Source organism: Numida meleagris, chromosome 1, assembly GCF_002078875.1.
Source record: "Numida meleagris isolate 19003 breed g44 Domestic line chromosome 1, NumMel1.0, whole genome shotgun sequence".
Classification (NCBI taxonomy): domain Eukaryota; kingdom Metazoa; phylum Chordata; class Aves; order Galliformes; family Numididae; genus Numida; species Numida meleagris.
In genome coordinates, this window is record NC_034409.1 from 166,047,493 (window position 1) to 166,066,059 (window position 18,567).

General features: G+C 39.0%; 1 protein-coding gene across 8 annotated transcripts in view; it reads left to right on the plus strand.

Annotated features, from left to right (window-relative positions):
* The window catches only part of LRCH1 (leucine rich repeats and calponin homology domain containing 1), a 120,322-nt gene that overhangs the window by 45,870 nt on the left and 55,885 nt on the right, over positions 1 to 18,567 (plus strand). For all 8 annotated transcript variants that reach the window (XM_021376066.1, XM_021376012.1, XM_021376040.1 and 5 more), the window contains exons 2-4: positions 9,197 to 9,341; positions 13,377 to 13,503; positions 17,649 to 17,754. In XM_021376066.1, coding sequence (XP_021231741.1) covers positions 9,197 to 9,341; positions 13,377 to 13,503; positions 17,649 to 17,754 — 378 coding nt within the window. The remainder of the gene's footprint in view (positions 1 to 9,196; positions 9,342 to 13,376; positions 13,504 to 17,648; positions 17,755 to 18,567) is intronic.

Here is an 18,567-nt window from a genome sequence, read left to right on the forward strand (position 1 = left end):
GTTACTGAATAAAGCAAAAGCCACGTGTGCAAGCAAGCAGAACAGTGAGTTAATTCACTTCTTGCCGTTGGCAGGAAGGTCTTCAGCCATGTCCAGGCAAGCAGGGTTCATCACGTGTAACGGTTTATTGGGAAGACAAATACCATCACTCCTCCTTCTTTCACCCAGCTTTAATTGGTGAGCGTGATGCCAGATGGTATGGGATGTCCCTTGGCTCAGTCGTAGCTCTTTCTTCACCCCCAGCTCCTCACTGGCAGGGCAGTGCAAGAAGCTGAAATGTCCTTGGCTCTATAAGCACTGCTCTGCAACAACTAAAACATCAGTGTGTTAATATTATTTTGATCAAAAAACTGAAACATGGCATCATATGAGCTTCTACAGAGAAAATTAACTCTATCCCAGCCAAACCCATGACATCCTTTAAGTCTTTTATCTTTTGTAACTTCTGAGTTGGACCTCAGGGTAGACAGTTCTTTCCTCTTTGTTTTAATTAGGAGAGTGTAACTAACACTTTCCTGTTCCCTGTTCTGTATGCAGTCTGTTTTGTGCCTCTGCTAACCTGTTGTTACAACACTGAGAGCACATTGATATAGAAGCAAGCAGGCAGATGCAACTAATTCTTACGAGCAATAATATAATTGTAATTCTTAGCATGTGAGATGCAGATTAGATGCCTTTTTTCTTTCTTTTTCTTTCTTTCTTTCTTTTTTTTTTTTTACTTTTGATTTGGGAGCAGCCACCTGATCTTGGTTAGTTATTATAGTTTAATTCTTTGTTTATTTCAGGATTTTCTTTCTTGGAACATCGATCTCTGGTAATGTCTCCATGGATTCCTGCTTGGATTAGACAGATGAAGTATTTCTCAGCCTTATCTTTCAGATTTTTCAAATATACCTCTTGTCTAATAGCCATATAATTAGCTCATTGTTTAAGGATGTGCAAAATAGAGTAAGTAAACTTTCATAGTACAGACCAGCTTTGTGTTGATAAACTGCCACTGGTAAGTTTTGCTGGGTTCGAGGATGGTTGTGGGGGTAGTATGTGAATAATGCAGGTAAGGTTGATTAATTGCAGCATCTGTGAGAGATATACAGGCAGAAAATGAAGTAATTAAATGAGCAATCTCTACTTTCCCTGTTGCTGTAAATTGGCATCAGGTAGCTTGTCCATGTATTTGTCTACACACCTTTGATATGCCCAAATATCAAATAACTTCTGTTAATTTCCTTGTTCGCAGGAAACTCAAATAATGTGACACAGTTCAAGTGTAAAGATGAATTAAAAATAAATGTATCTGTATTTTAGTCTGTCAGATATGAAAAATAATCTTCATAGTGTGGGCAGGTGAGTTGCTTCACAGAAATCAGTTATGTTCTAGCTTCTACAAAGTGGGAAATATGAGGTAACCCTTCTTTGCATAGTCACCAAGGCAGATAATGCATAGCATAAATGGTATCCTCTATTTACAGCTTGAGGAAAAATAGTAATAGCCTTTACAACTGAGAATGAAATGAAAAACCATGGCATTATATTCAGCTTGTCCCTTCTGGTAGCGTAGTCTCTGGGCTGGAAAGGTTGTAGACCACTAGGTCAGATCTTTGCTATGTATGAATGCATCACTGGGAATTCCCCAGTGGAAAGCGTTGATTTCCAAAGGAAACAACCTGAAGAAAGGAGATCTCTATGGCTGAGACAAGAGATGTGTAACAGAAGGCAGCAGAGGATGTCCTTGCAGGGATCCACCACCATCTCTAGGATAGAATGCAGTGCATGTTTCTACTTGATCCTTCCCTCTTCCCTGCAGTAAGTGGCTTGTCTGAAGCAGGTTGTGTGTTTGCATACACAATTTACAGCTTTTGAACTTTTCTTTTGAACTTAGTGAAAGCTGTGGTCGTTCTTCTTTCAGAAAAGAGCTTCTTAATTCATATGAGAACACTGTAAGATACCTGAAAGTCCCTTTAGGTAAACTGCGGGGTTTAACTATGATTTCAACATTCTGTGCTAATAATTAAAGTGCACCCGTGATGACTGAAGCGAATCTGGAGGACTTTTCAGCGTCGAGGTATCCTTTTACTTTTTGTTTCCGTGGAGGAATCAGGGAAGATCCAGCTTCCATAGGAATTGACTGTTCACTGTTGAATTTTCTTATACCATTGTGCCATTACTAACAGTTTAGGCAGACAACTAGGATATTTTGGTACAGTAAAGATGTTCAGCTGGCCAGTGTGTGATGTGAAGACTTCAGCTTCTGTTACTCAAGTATTCTCCATGAACCAACCTGCTTTGAAGGTTGAAAACAATGAAGAGCAAGTTTATAATTTTTGAATTGAGAGAATGTTTCCTGTTACTGCTACTGTGTTTGAGAAAACCCCTGAAGTTTTAGTCCAACTGATGCTAATTAGAACAAAACTGCAATGATAAATCCATTGATGCTTCTCAAGTCTGGTTGTTTATTAAGGATTGTGAAAGTTAATGGCTTATATTTTCTCTGTGGTGCGGAAGGCATGGGAGAGGGAGGAATGCTTCATGATCTGTGAACAGTTTCATATCACATATTATCAAAGATTCTGGTGATGGAAGGTGTTTGCTTTCTAGTTTTTTTCTATCTTGAGATGCAGGTGTTTGGGTCCCAAATCTCCTCATACCTCCGCAGTGTTCTGCAGGAAGAATTGCACTGGTTTTCAGCGTGTTTTTAGGGAGTTCCATGAACTTTCACACCAGTCTGATCATCTTTGTGGAAACAGAGGTCTCTCAGCAGCCTTATTTTCTGCAAGCTGTAACCCCAAACTGTTGTTGTCCTAAAGAGGAGGAGATGGGGGATAAAGGAGAAATGTAAATGTTTTATGCTAGGCACATAGGACAGGCAAAACTGAAGCAGACTGCTGCATTAGCATCCCCTTTCTTTGTCCAGGGTTGTGATGTTCTAGTGAGTATTTTACTTGGAGAGAAGTTTCCTTTGTCTCTGAGGAACTGCAGTGTGCCAGAGTTAACCATGAGGATGTGCTTCCATGACTTTGGGTTGCTTCAGGATAGTTAGAGCCCTGCTTGAGAATAAATGTGGATTGGATGTGGTTTACACCAGCAGTGAATACACTTTACTGGGAGGTTACATTGCAGTGTGGAAAAGTAACCCATGTATTCCTTAATGGGGTGACAAATGAAATGTAGCAGAAGACCAAGTGAGGGTCTCTGGGGAAGAGCAAGGTTCTAAGCAAGGTCTTTATCAAGCGCATCATGCAATTTCTCATGCTACTCCCGTCTTACCTGGGCCTAGTACTGATTTGGCTGTAACTGCAGACAGATCAGAGAGCTTTTTTTGTGTTACACCTGAAGGAAGACTGGAAGAAGCACTTCTTTTTCGATGGTTATTGTTAGGGATGACTTCTTTATATACTGTTCTGTTCATAATTATTATGGATGAATTGGTTCACTTATTATAATTTGAACACCCTTGTGGAAAATAAGTTCCTAGCAAAGTTTGAGGGGGGTACAAAAATGGTGAAGATTCCAGAGGGGAAGATGTACAAGGAGCGGCTGGTTTGTGCAGCCCAGAGCAGAGGAGCTGAGGGGAGGCCTCATGGTGGCTGCAGCTCCTCACAGGGTGCGGAGGGGCAGCGCTGAGCTCTGCTGTCTGTGACAGCGACAGGGCCCGAGGAAACGGCATGGAGCTGTGTCAGGGGAGGGGTGGGTGGAGGTTAGGGACAGGTTCTGCACCAGAGGGCGGTGGGTATGGAACAGGCTGCCGGGGACCGTGGGCACGGCCCCGAGCTGCTGGAGTTAAAGAAGCGTTTGGACAACACTTTCAGACATAGGGTCTGATTATTGGGTGGCCCTGTGTGGAGCCGGGAGTTAGACTCAGTGATCGTTATGGCTCCTTCCAACTCGAGCTTTTGCTTACATGTGCCTTGCTATTTCTGTGCTTTCCATTCCTTACAGAAGGTCTGGGCAGCACGGCTGCTGGGCTGGCCGGGTCTGTGAGGGCGGGACTCCCTCTTGCGGTAACATCTCTGCCAGGCTCTGCGCTCTGCTGCTCTCGGTGTTGCTTTCTTTCAGTCTCCTGTCTCTTCTCCCTCCGAAATCCTGAATTTAGGCCTTCTCTGGTAACTGCAGTGTGTGACTGCTATCGCAATTGTTTCATTTCACAATAATACATAGTTTGCAGTATCATTGATTGCCACAGTTATTTGTTCTTCTGTTAAATAACTTGAATAGAATTGTCTCCCGAGTCAAGAAATTCCACGTGCCCATTGTGGTTATTATCATGACCAAGCCAGAATGCATTAGCCACCAGATTCAGCAGACGTCTGTGCACCCACTTTGATGTGTGTGTAGCATCCCTGGCAGTAAAAAGGGCTGGCAGCAGTAGAAGCCGGTGCACCTCCAGGGCAGTGACACTGACAGCTGAGGATGGGAAGTTGCAGGGGCAAGATGTACTGCTCTGCTCGATAAAAGTTGGCGTTAGGCCATATTTCAGAAGTCTGTAATGTCTTATAGTCATGCTGCAGTGTTTTCACAACTAATATATGACATTTGCCTACATTTGTGTAATGCATTCTCCTACCACTTAGGTAGAAAAAAACAATGTAAAAGCTAGAAGGAATTTCTTGATACAGAGCATTGACTGATTCTGATAGGTGCGGTTACAGTAGTAATAGACCACTTGCCTTCTTGGCTACGGCAAGTATGGGTGGGATGCAGAGTTGCTGAAGGTCTAAAGTGCATTTAAGTACTGAATTCAGTTGTATGAGATATAGTACCATCAGTTTGTGGCTTAATTATCAGTGAAGGTACAGTTAGCTAATATGGAAATGCAGGCCTCCTAAAAGACAGCAGAAAACATGGGAACAGTATAAACGATAAAGCTCCATACGGTTGTATCGTGTGTTATATATACCTTTTTTTAATGCATTTCCCTGCATTCTTACTTGCGTAATCTTCCTCTGAATTTAGAGTTGAATTTACTGTGTTGGTTTTCTTAAGCTCGTGAGGTGAATTGCTTGAATTTTTTGTCAGTCCAATCTTTTTGTCAATCCATTCAGACATCTCATTTGAATACCTTGAATGGTATCTTAGTACAAATGCAAATGCCTTCTTCAAAATAATTCCTGTCTTTTGTTCAGTGAGAGCTGAAGATTACAAAAATAGGAACTTGGTGGGCCATAGTAAAGGTTGTTTGGGTGACTTTTTTACCACGTAGTTTCTCAATTTTGATGCTCCATATCTGAGAGAGATTTCTTCTGTTTCAAATACATGTCTGTTTTTTTCCTGCTTAAGTGTGGACAGATTCTTAATCCCAACTTTGGCCTTCTGAAGGCTTTTTTTATAAATGCAATTTTATAATGTATTTTTCTATAATCTGAACATTTTAAATCACTGCCTTTTAAGAAACTACATTCTTTAAAAATCTTGGCAAAGATTTGTGACGTAGAAGTGCATGTGTATATTTATTTATTGGATTACTGGTCTTAAAGCTCTGTATGGTCTACGAGCTGCTCAACAAATCAGTTGCAAAGGTTGCGGTCAGCAGTGGGATTTCACTGGGGCTCCAAGAATTGCAAGATTATGTCCTGAAGGTGGGCTCAGGCATCTCTGCTCTGATGACAGCCTGGAGCCCTGTGCCCAGTCCACAAACGTGGCTTGGAGCCAGCTGTGAGTCGCTCCTTAATGGCCTCAACTTTTGCTTTTCACTGTTCACTCCCAGCTGAGGAAATGCTCGTTTCGTGTAGTTCCTGCCTAGCTTCCAACATAGTAACATTTTTTGTACAAGAGCAGTGTCGTTGCTCCAAAATTGGAGTGATTCTTTTAAAGATCAAGAATCCATCTGATATTTTTCTAAACTGGCTTGCTTATTTTTTGTGTGTTCCATTCCTTTATTTTGGAGTTTTAACAAACTTGTTCTTGGCAGGAGGAGGTGAAATAAAGCGAAATGGCGTTTGAAATTAAAGAATGAATGAATGGTGTATTCCATATGAAACACACAAAGCTTGCTCTGGTGCCCTCCCCACCAGTGGGCTGTTTGTCTGTGTTGGTGTTGCCTGTTCCATAATGGAATAACAGGAAGTAGTGGTCTTAAGTTAAACCCATGTGTAGTTTTAGTGACCATTAATGTACCACAATGGATTTGTTAGATCTCCTGTGGATTAAAAACTATAATCAGCTTAGTCAAAACTCCTTTAAAGACTACCAAATCCTATCTGTCTGTGCCTTTCTATTTCTGTAGCGAATGCAAGTCTGTACGATAATGGCATTATTTTTAGTTGCCCTGGGGTGTTACTTTTTCAATTTAATGAAGCAAGGGAGTTGTGCAGCTTTGTGATTTGGGAAATGTGGAGCTGAAAAAAAAAAACACAGTAAAAAAAAAAAAAAGTAGAAGTTTGCCAACTACTTCTGTATTTTAAAAATGTTTTCAAAAGCTGTTGAAAAAGTGTCTGCATGCTTCTTTTTCCTGAAGTAACGAACCCAATAAAACATTTGCAAAACTTTCTGAAAATATTTTGAATTGTGACAGAAACAAAATGCTAACGCTATTTTTTCTCATACTGTTCAAAGAACTGTGCAGTTTTGTTCAGGCTCAACAGCGATGAATCCTTTGTATTTTATTTTAGAACTTGCAATACTTAAGAGACAAAGGTACCTTGGTATAAGTAATATCAAACTAATTATGTAACATTCAGAGGTTTGTGTAAATGTTTACATATGTTAATAAGATCTATTATGAAGTTCATCTGCAGAATGTTTCCCTTACTCTTCTGTGTTTAAGATGTACTTCATGGAATTTTCAAAGGCATCTAGAAGCTGCTAGGCTTTCTTCTCACCTGCATCATGTGCAGTGGCTCATTTTTTTTGATGGAACAAAACTAATGGAATTAAATAAGAGTATTAAATAAAATGTATATCTTTTCAGTTAGAGTTGTAGGGGTTGGAAAGGACCTCTGGAAATCAGAGAATCCAGCCCCCTGTTATTGCATGTTCCCTGCAGTAGGTTCCGCAGGAAATCACGCAGGCGGGTTTTGCGTATCTCCAGAGGAGACTCCACAACCTCTCCACCTTACTCAGCAGATACAGTTCTTTTCTTATTATTTAGGAAGCCACAGTAGATATAATAGTGTTGGAATGAACCGAAAACTGTGATAACTGGACAATAATAAATAATTGACTTCCTTTGTTGTAAGTTAATTGAATTCCTTTGTTGTATGCGCATTGTGTCCAACAACCCGGTGTTGTAAGGATAACAGGAAGGATTTTGTCTGCTATCATCTGTGGGTATTTTGTTTTGTCCTTCTTCAGATTAACAGTCTTGAAGCCCTTGAGAACAAAGGATAGCAATAAAAACAATTTTTAAAAAAATTAAAAATAGTGATAAAAATAATAACAATTTTGCTGTGCTCTTTAATATCTTTTAGAGGAATAGGATCAATCTAGTTGCTCTTCCACTTCTTGGATGTCCGAGAATTTTTCAGGGATATGTGGAAAGTAGTGTCAGCAGTCCCTTTTATTTGATGTGAAGGGAAATGAGAACAGACATGAAGCTGGGGTCTGGGCGGTAGGCTGCAGCTTTAGTAGCATGGAGAGAAGTAACATTGTTTTGTTACCAGTCTTAGATGTTTGTATCACTTTGGGAGCATCAGACCAAGGGTGAGAGACCACTCCCCATGTACCACCCAAGTCCCTGAATGCCCTCTTCAGCCTAGGGCTGAGTTTCGGTTTACTCTTTGGAACCACCCTGTACCATCCCCACTATGGGAGGAAATGGTAGTGATGGTGTGAGGATGTCACACCATCACTGTGTGGTTTAAAAAAGGGGAAGATTTTCTTTGAGACCGAATTGTAAAATAGGAAGAACTGTTGCACAGTTCTTAGTCATAACATGTTGGTCTACTGTTGCTAGCTGTATTTATTATCAGATATTAGGGCAGCAGGGTAGGGAACCTGCGGTAAGTTTTTTTTTTGGAATGACATGTTACTCACGTGGGAAACAGGAAAGGATTAAGCGCTGAAACAAAGGATCATTGAAGAGCTTTCTCCCACTTTAAAGATTCACAGTGTTCCTGCCTCTTGGTTTGACTGCAGAAGTGAAGTAGAAATGGAGGTAATGCTGCATCTAACCGCCATCAAAGTCCCTGAAGACGAAGCAGAGTAGTTCAATCATTGCTGTTGTATAGTAACTTAAGGGTGAATAATTTTGACTGAGGTGCCCAATTCAACCATGTTACCATTTGATTTGGCAGGGCTGCTCTCCCTTTATGCGCTTGTTGGCCATTGCTGTCATCTTGGTCAAGTTTGGGGTAGTGAGACTGGGCTACTGTCGGAAGTGAAGCAGAGTAGAAACTGACAAGGGGAATGAAGAGTGCTGAATTGCAGCTTGTGTTGTGGGAAACAGGAACAAAACCAAAAGTGATAAACCTTTCCTAGTGCAATAGGTTTGAGCTCAAGCTGTGCCTCTGTACAGCAAACTGAGCCTGACATGTTAAAGTTAAGAAGATGTTCAGGCTTCTGCCAATTTGTTCACAAAAGCAAAATTACTTATTTCATGGTCCTCAAGAGGTGAGAGGAATCATCAACACTCTAGAAATGTGTCTGCTAAACTTTGGATCCTTTACCTTTTTGCAGGTAAAGAATGTAAGCTTCAAAACAAGCCTTGAACTAGTGGCAGCAAAGATGTGAGGGGCTCATTAAGATGCATTTTCTTTGTATCTTTCCCATCAGGCATCTCTGGTTTTTTTTTTTTCAGTTTTTTTATTTTTGCTCAGGCATATTCCTGTTCCTTCCGCTTAGGAGATGAGCATTCTTCAGATCACGTTATGTTATCAGTCTGACTGTATGAGTAGACAGCTTTTATGCGGTTTCTGATGATAGAAAATGGTTATTCTTGCACATATCTATTCATGTATCAGTCTTGAGACATATTATGTGAGCTTTGGAGTCTTTACTGGGTTGTGGTTTCAAGCATTTTCTCAACATATTGAATCCTGCAAATAATTACTTTTTATTAGACCGAATAAAATTTAATTGAATGTTTGCTGTTTTATACACAGTCTGTTCCATTTCAAAGTTCTAAAGGTTAGGGCTAGTTTTATTTTGTATAATAAAACATTGGCTTTATTTGTTGTCTGGCTTTAGGATTTTAATAAAGAAGCACAATTTTTCAAAATATATATTTCTGATGGTTAAAAAAAAGTACTTTCTCTCTTCTCAGATCTATCAAAGAACAGATTAACGGAGATACCTACGGAGTTGTGCCATTTTGTGTCACTGGAAACACTAAATCTATACCACAATTGTATTAAAATTATACCAGATGCCATAGTGAATTTACAAATGCTAACTTACTTAAATTTGAGGTAAGTTTGTTTACCACATTTTCTGTTTATTTGCAAATGCGTCAAGAATTTTTATCTGCACTTTGTGTTCTTGGAACAACTGACTACATTTTTTTTCTTTTTATTGCAAACAGTAATGCAAAAAATTCATTGCCTGTTGATATAGCTCTCTGTATGAAGATGTTGTAAAGGCTAAAATGAAAAAAATATTTAAGGAAGGGCTAAGTAGCATGCATCCTTTTCTTTCCCTTATTCTTTGAACAAATTGAGAATGCTGATTAAAATGGTATGGTTGGATTCTTTTCATTCCCCCTTGATAAGTTTTGTGAAGGTAGGTGTGCTTATTGTAGGGACAGAGGACCAATGCCTTCCTCAAGGGGGATGGACAAGAAAAGTGTGACTTCTAATATCCTCCTCTTATGACAGATTTGTAGTTGCTACCTTTTTTAGGAAGAATTGGCTAAGAATCAGGCACCTCTGTCTCTCTTCCAGGAAAACTGCATGTATACTAATCGATATTGAGAATTTCTATTGGTTAAAGTGCAACTGAATGTGTTTTTGCTTTTGAGAGAGGCACAGAGGTTTATTTGCAGTTGGATGTATGTAGAAAACTGTAATAGTGAAGGTATAATAATATGGGATTAAAGAATGAGGTTCATGTGCCATGGAACGCTAATTTTGGTTTTAAAAACTGAAACAGAATGTGTCCTGAGTACCTGCACACATGTGAAGAGTAGGACTTGTAATTTTGAAGTAGTGTTACAGTTAGGTGTGCATAAAGAAATTAAGACTGAATTAAATTAAATTTGCATAAAAAATGTTTAGGAGTTAGAATGAATTATCTCAGTGTAGTGATGGAATTTGAGTCATCTCAAATCCAAAATACTCGAAAGTTGCTATCACATATCACAGTAAGTTGGACATTCTAAACAAATGGAAAATTTACAGGTTTTACAAATTAAAGGTGTTTCCCTCAGCTTAAAATCTCCTGAAATAATTTTCTCTTCACTTGGATATGACCTTCCCCAATACAAATTGAACACTGTAAGCTGCCTGTAGAAGAGGGAGTGATTTTGTAGTCATGTTGTGTCCTGACAAGAAAAAGACAGTGGATCTAAAATGAATATTTTTCATGTCTCGTACCAGGAAAGCCCAGATGTTAAACAGAATTAGAAAGTAATGCCAAAAAAAATGAGTGGTATCCACAAAAACACCAAAACTATATACAAGTTTTATTTCAGGAAATTGTTTTTAAGCAAACACAAGAATTTATTGTTCACTTACCCTGGTTATGTGCTCTTCCTTATCTCTCAGTGGGTTGCTTCTGAGTTCTGTCAAAGTTCAATGTTTTTTTACTTCTTCATTTTTATTTTTTGTCTGATCTACGGAATAGACACTTTGATTCTGAGCTTCCTCAGTTTGACTTGGATAGAACTTAAAAATGATATCTACTTTTATTTATGTATTTTTTGGTCCTAGATCTGCTGTGTAATGGATCCTTCTCTGATTTCAGGCTTCCTTAGTTGAGTATTAAAATAGTAAACAAATACACCCACGTTCTAGCTAGGCCATTCAGACTCTTGGAGAGAAAATAGACAAGGACAACACATATTTTATTGATTTTAAAGTTTCACAAATAAGATGCTTTTTGTGCTTTTATTTTCTTCTCCAGTGGAATAAAAATTTCTAACTGTCTTGGCAAATCACTGGGGAGACCTGGGAATTCAAAACTCTTGCACATAGGATAAGTTTATGCATTGCTTGTTTTGCCATCATGGATGAGACAAGGCTTCATACAGTGGATCACTCTGGGAAATTTAGCTTCACATTTATGAAGTGATTACGATGCTTTAGTTTTTATATTTTCATAGCTTTAAGGGGTGACTGGAGAATGTGTTCTCAACTGTGTTTCTTACTTCATCATTTTATGTGATATGTTATGCAACAATAACAATTTGTTATTTGAGATGGCAGTTCTGGACTATTTTGTAGTAATTGTGGATAATTCTGAAGAAGATCGAACAGGACTGCTAATGCTTTTGATAGTTTTTGATGAACAACTACTTTGGGGCATTTCTTTGGTCCTTGAATGTCACCATTATAGAACTAGCACTTATTTTTCATAGAATCATTAAAGTTGGAAAAATCCTGTGAGATCATCTAGTCCAATCGTCCACTTACCACCAGTGTTGCCAGTTAAACCATGTTCCTTAGTACCACATGTACGCATTTCTTGAACACCTCCCTGGACAGTGACTCAACCATCTCCCTGGGCAGCCTGTTTCAGTGCCTGACCACTCTTTTGGAGAAGAAGGGTTTTTCTCATATCCAACCTCAACTTCCCCTGACGCAACTTGAGGCCATTACCTCTCATCCTATTGTTAGTTCCCTGGAAGAAGAGGCCAATCCTACCTTGCCACAGCCTCCTTTCAGGTAGTTGTGGAGAGGTCTCCCCTAAGCTTCCTCTCCTCCAGACTGAACTATCCCAGTTCTCTCAGCTGCTCCTCATAACACTTGTGCTCCAGACCCTTCACAGCTTTGTTGCCCTTCTGTGGACACGCTTCAGGGCCTCTATGTCTTTCTGGTAGTGAGGGACCTGAAAGTGAACACAGCATTCAAGATGCAGCCTTACTGGGGCTGAGTACAGAGGGACAGTCACCTCGTTGCTCCTGCTGGCTGCGCTATTTCTGATATAAGCCAGGATGGCATTGGCCTTCTTAACCACCTGGACACACTGCTGGTTCATGTTCAGCTGAGTGTTGACCAACACCCCCAGGTTCTTTTCTTCTGCACAGTCTTCCAGCTGTGCTGCCCCAAGTCTGTAGCTTTGCATGGAGTTGTTGTGGCCGAAGTGCAGGACCTGGCACTTGTTCTTGTTGAACTTCATCCTATTGGCCTAAGCCCAGCGATCCAGCCTGTCCACATCCCTCTGTAGGGCCTTCCTATCGTCAGGCAGATCGACACTTCCTCATAACTTGGTGTCTTGCATACTTACTGAGGGTGCAGTTAATTCCCTCATCCAGATTATCAGTAAAGATGTTGAAGAGGACAGGCCCCAGCACCGACCCCTGGGGAACACCACTCGTGATTGGTCACCAGCAGGATTTAATTCCATTCACCACCTCTCTCTGGGGCCAGCCCTTCAGCCAATTCTTTATCCAGCAAAGAGTATAACTATCCAAGATGTGGGCTGCCAGCTTCTCCAGGAGAATACAGTGGGAGGCAGCATCAAAGGCTTTGCTGAAGTCTAGGTAGACCACATCAACAGCCTTTCCCTCATCCACCAGGTGCGTCACCCTGTCACAGGAGATGAATTTGGTCAAGCAGGACCTGCGTTTCATGAATCCATGCTGGCTGGGCCTGACCCCCTAGCTATCCCACACAGGCAGTGTGATCAGCGCAGGAGGGAGATAATGTTATGGCTTATATTCATTAACCAGTGAACAAGAAACTGACCAGGAGCAAAAAGGATTCACTTAAAATAATACATACTTTTTTCCTCCGGACTTTGATTTCTTAGAAGAATGTTCTTTGCTAAGTTTGAGATGTCTGCGAGGATGAAGGAATAGCAATGGGTACCAAGTGATCTTCAGCTATAAATGTACTATAAAGGAACTGGGAAAATAACCAGTTAATCTGGAATTCTTTTCTGTTCGTTTTCAGTTCAACCAAAAGCCATATAGACTAGACTGTAGTGAAAACACAGGGATATTTAAATACTTGCAAAGTACTGTCTCAACTCAGTTTTTGGTGTTTATTAGGAAGGGAAACAGCTCTTGTAGATGAAAATCACAGTTAAATTGTTATTAAAATGATGTAATACATTTTTTTTTTTCCAGAGTGGTAATTCTCCACAATATTGTTTAGTCAGTAATTGCAGGTATTTTTGATCCACAAATGTTTTCCTAATGATTGCAATTCCAAAGCTTGTATGTTATCTGCAGCAAATCTGACCCATCAAAATGAAGGGGTTATACAACTCAAACTTCATGCAAGTATGCAGTAGAAAGTCATTGGTGTTCTTAATGGTTGTTTTCTTTCTTTGTTTTCTTGCAGTCGAAATCAACTTTCATCTTTGCCAGCTTGCCTGTGTGGTCTTCCTCTAAAAGTCTTAATTGCAAGTAACAATAAGCTAGGTTCCCTTCCAGAAGAGATAGGTCAGCTAAAGCAGTTAATGGAACTGGTATGTTACTAATTTTGCTATTTTGTTTTTATTTGTATTTAACTAGAATCAGTAAAATACCCTTTGCAAAGATATTGGAACAAATGCCTCATATATAATGTCAGTTAAAGAATCTTTAACTTCTGAAGTGTATTGAGTAGTGACAGTAATTCTCTTTTTGTTCTTCAGGACCATTCTGAGCAACATTGCTGCCTTTGTTCATTCAAAACTCAGCTTCTAAGTTTAATTTCTTTACCAGTTGTACTGAGTACATGCTCTGGCTCCTTGCTTTGCTGTGTTAAGTTTCTAGTTCTGGCATCAGGTTCTGCCAAGCTGTGCTGTCCTCCGATACCACCTCTCTTCCTTTCCCTCAGTGCTGTCTGCTTACCACACTGCATTCTGCTAGTGATATTGGTCTTATCAGTCTGTTTGCATTTTATTTCACTATTTTTGTCATGCAGCTTTGCTCAAAGACCTGTCTAAACAGATTTACAAACAGACTATATTCCTATTGGTTTTTCAAAGCTGACTGGATGACTACTATTTCTGCATGCAGTAGTATTCCATCTATAATACACTGTCTAACAAATGAGAATCAGATAGTGCAGAAACTTTTTGGTACCTAACTTAAAATTTATTTAATTGTATATGGTTTCCTAAAGTTTGTATGTAGAAATTCTATGTGTGAGTGCTTCCCTTTCCTCCCCCTTTATCCGCCTCTTTTTATTTTGTATGCTTCCTGAACTCTCTCTGGCATATGTGTAATGCCTTGTAATTGTTTCTGTTCACCTTGACCTCTCAGTTGGCAAACAAACAGTTTTCTGAAACTGCCAGTTTATGCAGAGCAAAACAATGACATGTGAACTTTCTCCCAGCTGCTGATGTCACTATTGGCTGCATTTATCTTGTGCATCTTTTTGGTATCTGAAAGTACCTGCTTATTCTGTTGATGTTTTTATAGTAATAGTTTCTCTACTGAATTCTGTTGAGCTAACCTTGCTTTAGGAGCCAGTGCTGATTCCTCATATATGAATGAAGCAACAACGATTGGGGCTTTCTCCTTTCTTGCATTTTCCTTGTGCAACACCTTGTGGTGTCAGGCTTATGCTATTTATTGTAACGAATCTGGTTTGGGGTGGGAAGCAATTACCTTTTATACCCGCGTTAAACACTGCCGGCTTTATTGTTGCTGATTTTTAAGCATTAATAATAATTGATCTTATCTAGCAGTTTGAAGTACTTTTCATAAGGGATTTCATTAGGTTACTGAGATTGTTTTGATTGAATTACCTGTCAGACTGTAGCATTGTTTCTATTGTGCTTAAAATAGGTTCAGTAAGAAATTATAGGTCCTGTCTTACTCATGGCTGAACACTATTAAACACATCCTAACTCATCCTAATTTAGGGGATTGAATGACTGAACAGAACTGTTAATCTGCAGGAAGTCTGATTCTATCTCTTTGTGATTTTAGAAAGAAGAAAAAGTGAATAACAAATCTTGTTAGATTAGACGTGCTTCTGTTCAGATGCCCTGATTACTTAGGTTGGTACTACCATGAGTACTCCATACATTTCCAGTGAAATAAGTTGCATTATTGAACTGGAAATGACTAAACTGTAATAAAGCACTGGATTGAGAGCTGATCTGGATTGTTATATTTACCATGATGCAGCTTAGATAATAAGGTGCCTGTTGTTCTAGAACTAATAGAGGGGCAAAAAAAAAAAGATTAATTCATGCTGCAGTTGTTGCACAAAACATTCAGCTGTGTGAGAGCAGTGCCAGCCTGAATAGCATGTGGCTTGCAGGTGACGCTACCAGCCAGCCCTTTGGCAGGGCACACTCTTGTTTTTGGTCGCACACAGTACTGATGCTGGCCTGGCCCAAGGGATCAGTCCTGAAAGATGGCAGACACCAACTGGCTGCATTCAGTTCTTGGAATACCAGCACTTTGGCAAGCACCCTCAGATTTTCAGTGTTTTACAGCTTCTCCTAGGCTGCTTGCATTAAAATCAGAGTGTACATGGCAAATGGATTTTCTTTTTTAATTTAACTTTTGAAACAGGTTGTACTTCTGTGGTCACTCTGGAAAGGTAACAGCAGTTATGCTGCAGGTTAGGTCAGGACTTTCCAATTGCTTTCTTCCTTCTCTTTTTTATTACATGTTTATATTTAGAAACATTTTGTAGTTGTGATACTGAATGACTGGTATGTTACATGCTCTAAATTTTTTCATTTTCTTTTAAATTTTAGGGTAGGGTTCTTCTGTGTAGTCCGACAGCTGTCTTAAAAGCATTGAGCTTCATGCCACAGAAGTTTCTGTTAAATTTCAGGAAGCCTTACATTTCTCTAATTGTGAGAAATTATCTGTGTTGTCATGCCAGGAAATAACCAATGAGGACATAACAACATTAATGCAAGAAGTCTGACCATCAGCAAAGACTAACCCCTAGATCCTGAGTAGTAGTTTGGACTTGATTTCAACTGTCTGTGGATGCCCACCTAGTGAAGTTCCAAACTGCTAGTTGTCACATTTCTGCAAAATGTAATTAGCTTGGAAAACGTAGGCATTTGACTTTGGCAATAATGGAAGCAATATTAAGTAACTCGAAGGTTTAAGATAAACACTGTCACATACATACACATGAAGTCTAGTAAGTATAACTGGAAATAATGTTATAGATCTCTCTATTTATGCAAAGTACTAAAAAAAATCTCAAGTTGGATTAGAATACAGGATACAACTGTCTTTAGAGCTCTAGTGAATACTGACATGCTGTCATAAGAGATTAGTCTTTTTGTGTGGATGTTTTGAGGCTATGCGCTGCCAGACATTCTTTTTGCACTTCCTTTAAAACTCTGTTTCCCTGACTTGTTCTGATGTGCGTGTAAGTGTACTTGATCTAGAGTTTCTCTACCACAAGGTGACTTTAAATTTCAATTTTTTTGCTCTAAAAATGAGCATCTAATTATAAACTCATTTAAAGTTTGTAAGTTAAAAATAGGACAGTAAGCTTTAAAAATAAATGATCTAGGAACACTGCAATTACAGCACCATAGTTTGTGTAAAAGAAGCACTCATTAACTGGTGTTTTTAATTTCCTTGTCTAAAAGCTAAAATTTCCTGACTCTGTTTTGACAAGGGAAGGAACTTTTGGCAACAGTGAGATTATGAGAAGAAACATGTCTGATAAAAAGAGTGTCATTGCCAGATCAGATCTTGCTATTACTGTTGGTTTTTATTAACCACTTCTTAGGACTGAAGGTAGAGAGTTAATGTAATGCTTTTCACTAGTATTAAAGCAGCCATCTTCAAAGAGAGGACTTGGAAATCTGGCTGACTTTTAGAAATTCTGTAGTTGAAGAGTTCCCATGTACTGTATAAATTCATCTGAAACAATTAAGAGTAGCCATGAACCCTCTGAAAGAGGTTTGTAAGGTCTTTTACCCTTTATCTGTTCAGGAAAAATTGGCATTACCCCACTTGGATCTCGTATGATGGAGGGCATTTTCTGTTTTCTATTCAGAAATGAATGTGACTGAAATTGACAGATTACTTGGCATTTAGCCACAGGTTTTGATGCCATTCTCATTTAGCCATGAAAATCGGACCTGCTTAGAACCTGTCTAGGCTCATAAGAATGAGCTATTACAGTAATAAGTTATATACCTTGTAATAACAAGCAAGGCCTGCCCTGTTTTAGTGTGGCCTACTATTTGATCAAATACATGCCTTTTCTGAGCATTATTGTAGAAGGGTATTACTGTTTGCTTTTTATTTTTAAATTTTGCTTAAGTATTTTCTCTAGAAGAATCGTCTTAAAACTCAAATCCACACAGTAACAGTTTTATACATCATCCCAAAACATTTTATATAATCATGGTGCTGAAATACTCAAATGAACAGAAAGGTAGAACATCATAAAGTGTTCTGAATCTCTGTAGAGAATTAACTTTCAAAATTAACTTCTAAATAAATGTTTGCTCTGAGTTTTGAATAATGTGTAAATAGTTTCTCACACATCTTGTTTTGCACACTGAAGGCAGGCCGCAGGTAGTAGTATGTTTTCAGCTTAATAAAAAGTTACAGTGGTAATAACATATTAGCTACAGTTCCTCATTTTGGAGCCAAAAGTTCATTATTTCTGTTTCTTTTGCTGTAGGATGTCAGCTGCAATGAAATCACAACTTTGCCACAGCAGATAGGCCTACTGAAATCTTTAAAAGAACTGAATGTCAGAAGAAATTACCTCGAAGTTTTACCCCAAGGTATAAGTTATGGAAAAATCTATAATAAAGGCATTAGGACTTTTTTTTTAGTATTTTCTAAGTATTGTTTAATCATGTGAGTAAGTAATACTAGAAAATAACTGCCTTGTGTTGCAGTGTTTTCCATTTGAGTTCGCTGTGTGTCTGGAGACAATAACGTTAGAGATTTTAATTAATTGTCTTTATTATTCTAGGTATCTTATGCCGCACAGGTGCTTACCTGTGAATGCAGATAACTGTCAGCTGCTGCAAAGTATTTTAAAATCTATTGTCGTTTGTGTATCAATAACACTCTTTTCATTTTCCTGTATAGAATAGAGGAAAAATTCCTGTCTGAATTTGTATTTTTTTAAAAAGAGGGGGAAAAAAAAAAGCAAGAGGATATTATGTCCTGTCTCTCATTATATGAGGAATATTCCTTCTTTTCTGATGGCACAGAGAAGAAAAGTTTATTCAGAAATATTATTTTATGGCAAAAATCAGTACAGATATGTCAACGGTTTATGGGCATTTGGCCCGGTTCTGTGACAGATGGGACGGGGGACCCACGAGCCCACGCCCTGGGAAAAGGGAAAAGGGGAAAAGGGTAAGGAGATGGCCCTGAGAGCAAAGAACAGCGGCAACAATCTGAGGAGAAACAAACTAATTTACTAAATAAGATATCAGAATGCAAAACAACACACTATAATACAATATAATTACAATTTAAGCTGATAAATCCAATGCAGAGAGAGAGAATGTCCCAAAATCAAGGTAGGCCTTACTCTACTACTGACGATAAGATGGCTGGAGAGCGAGGTGCTGCCAGGATGA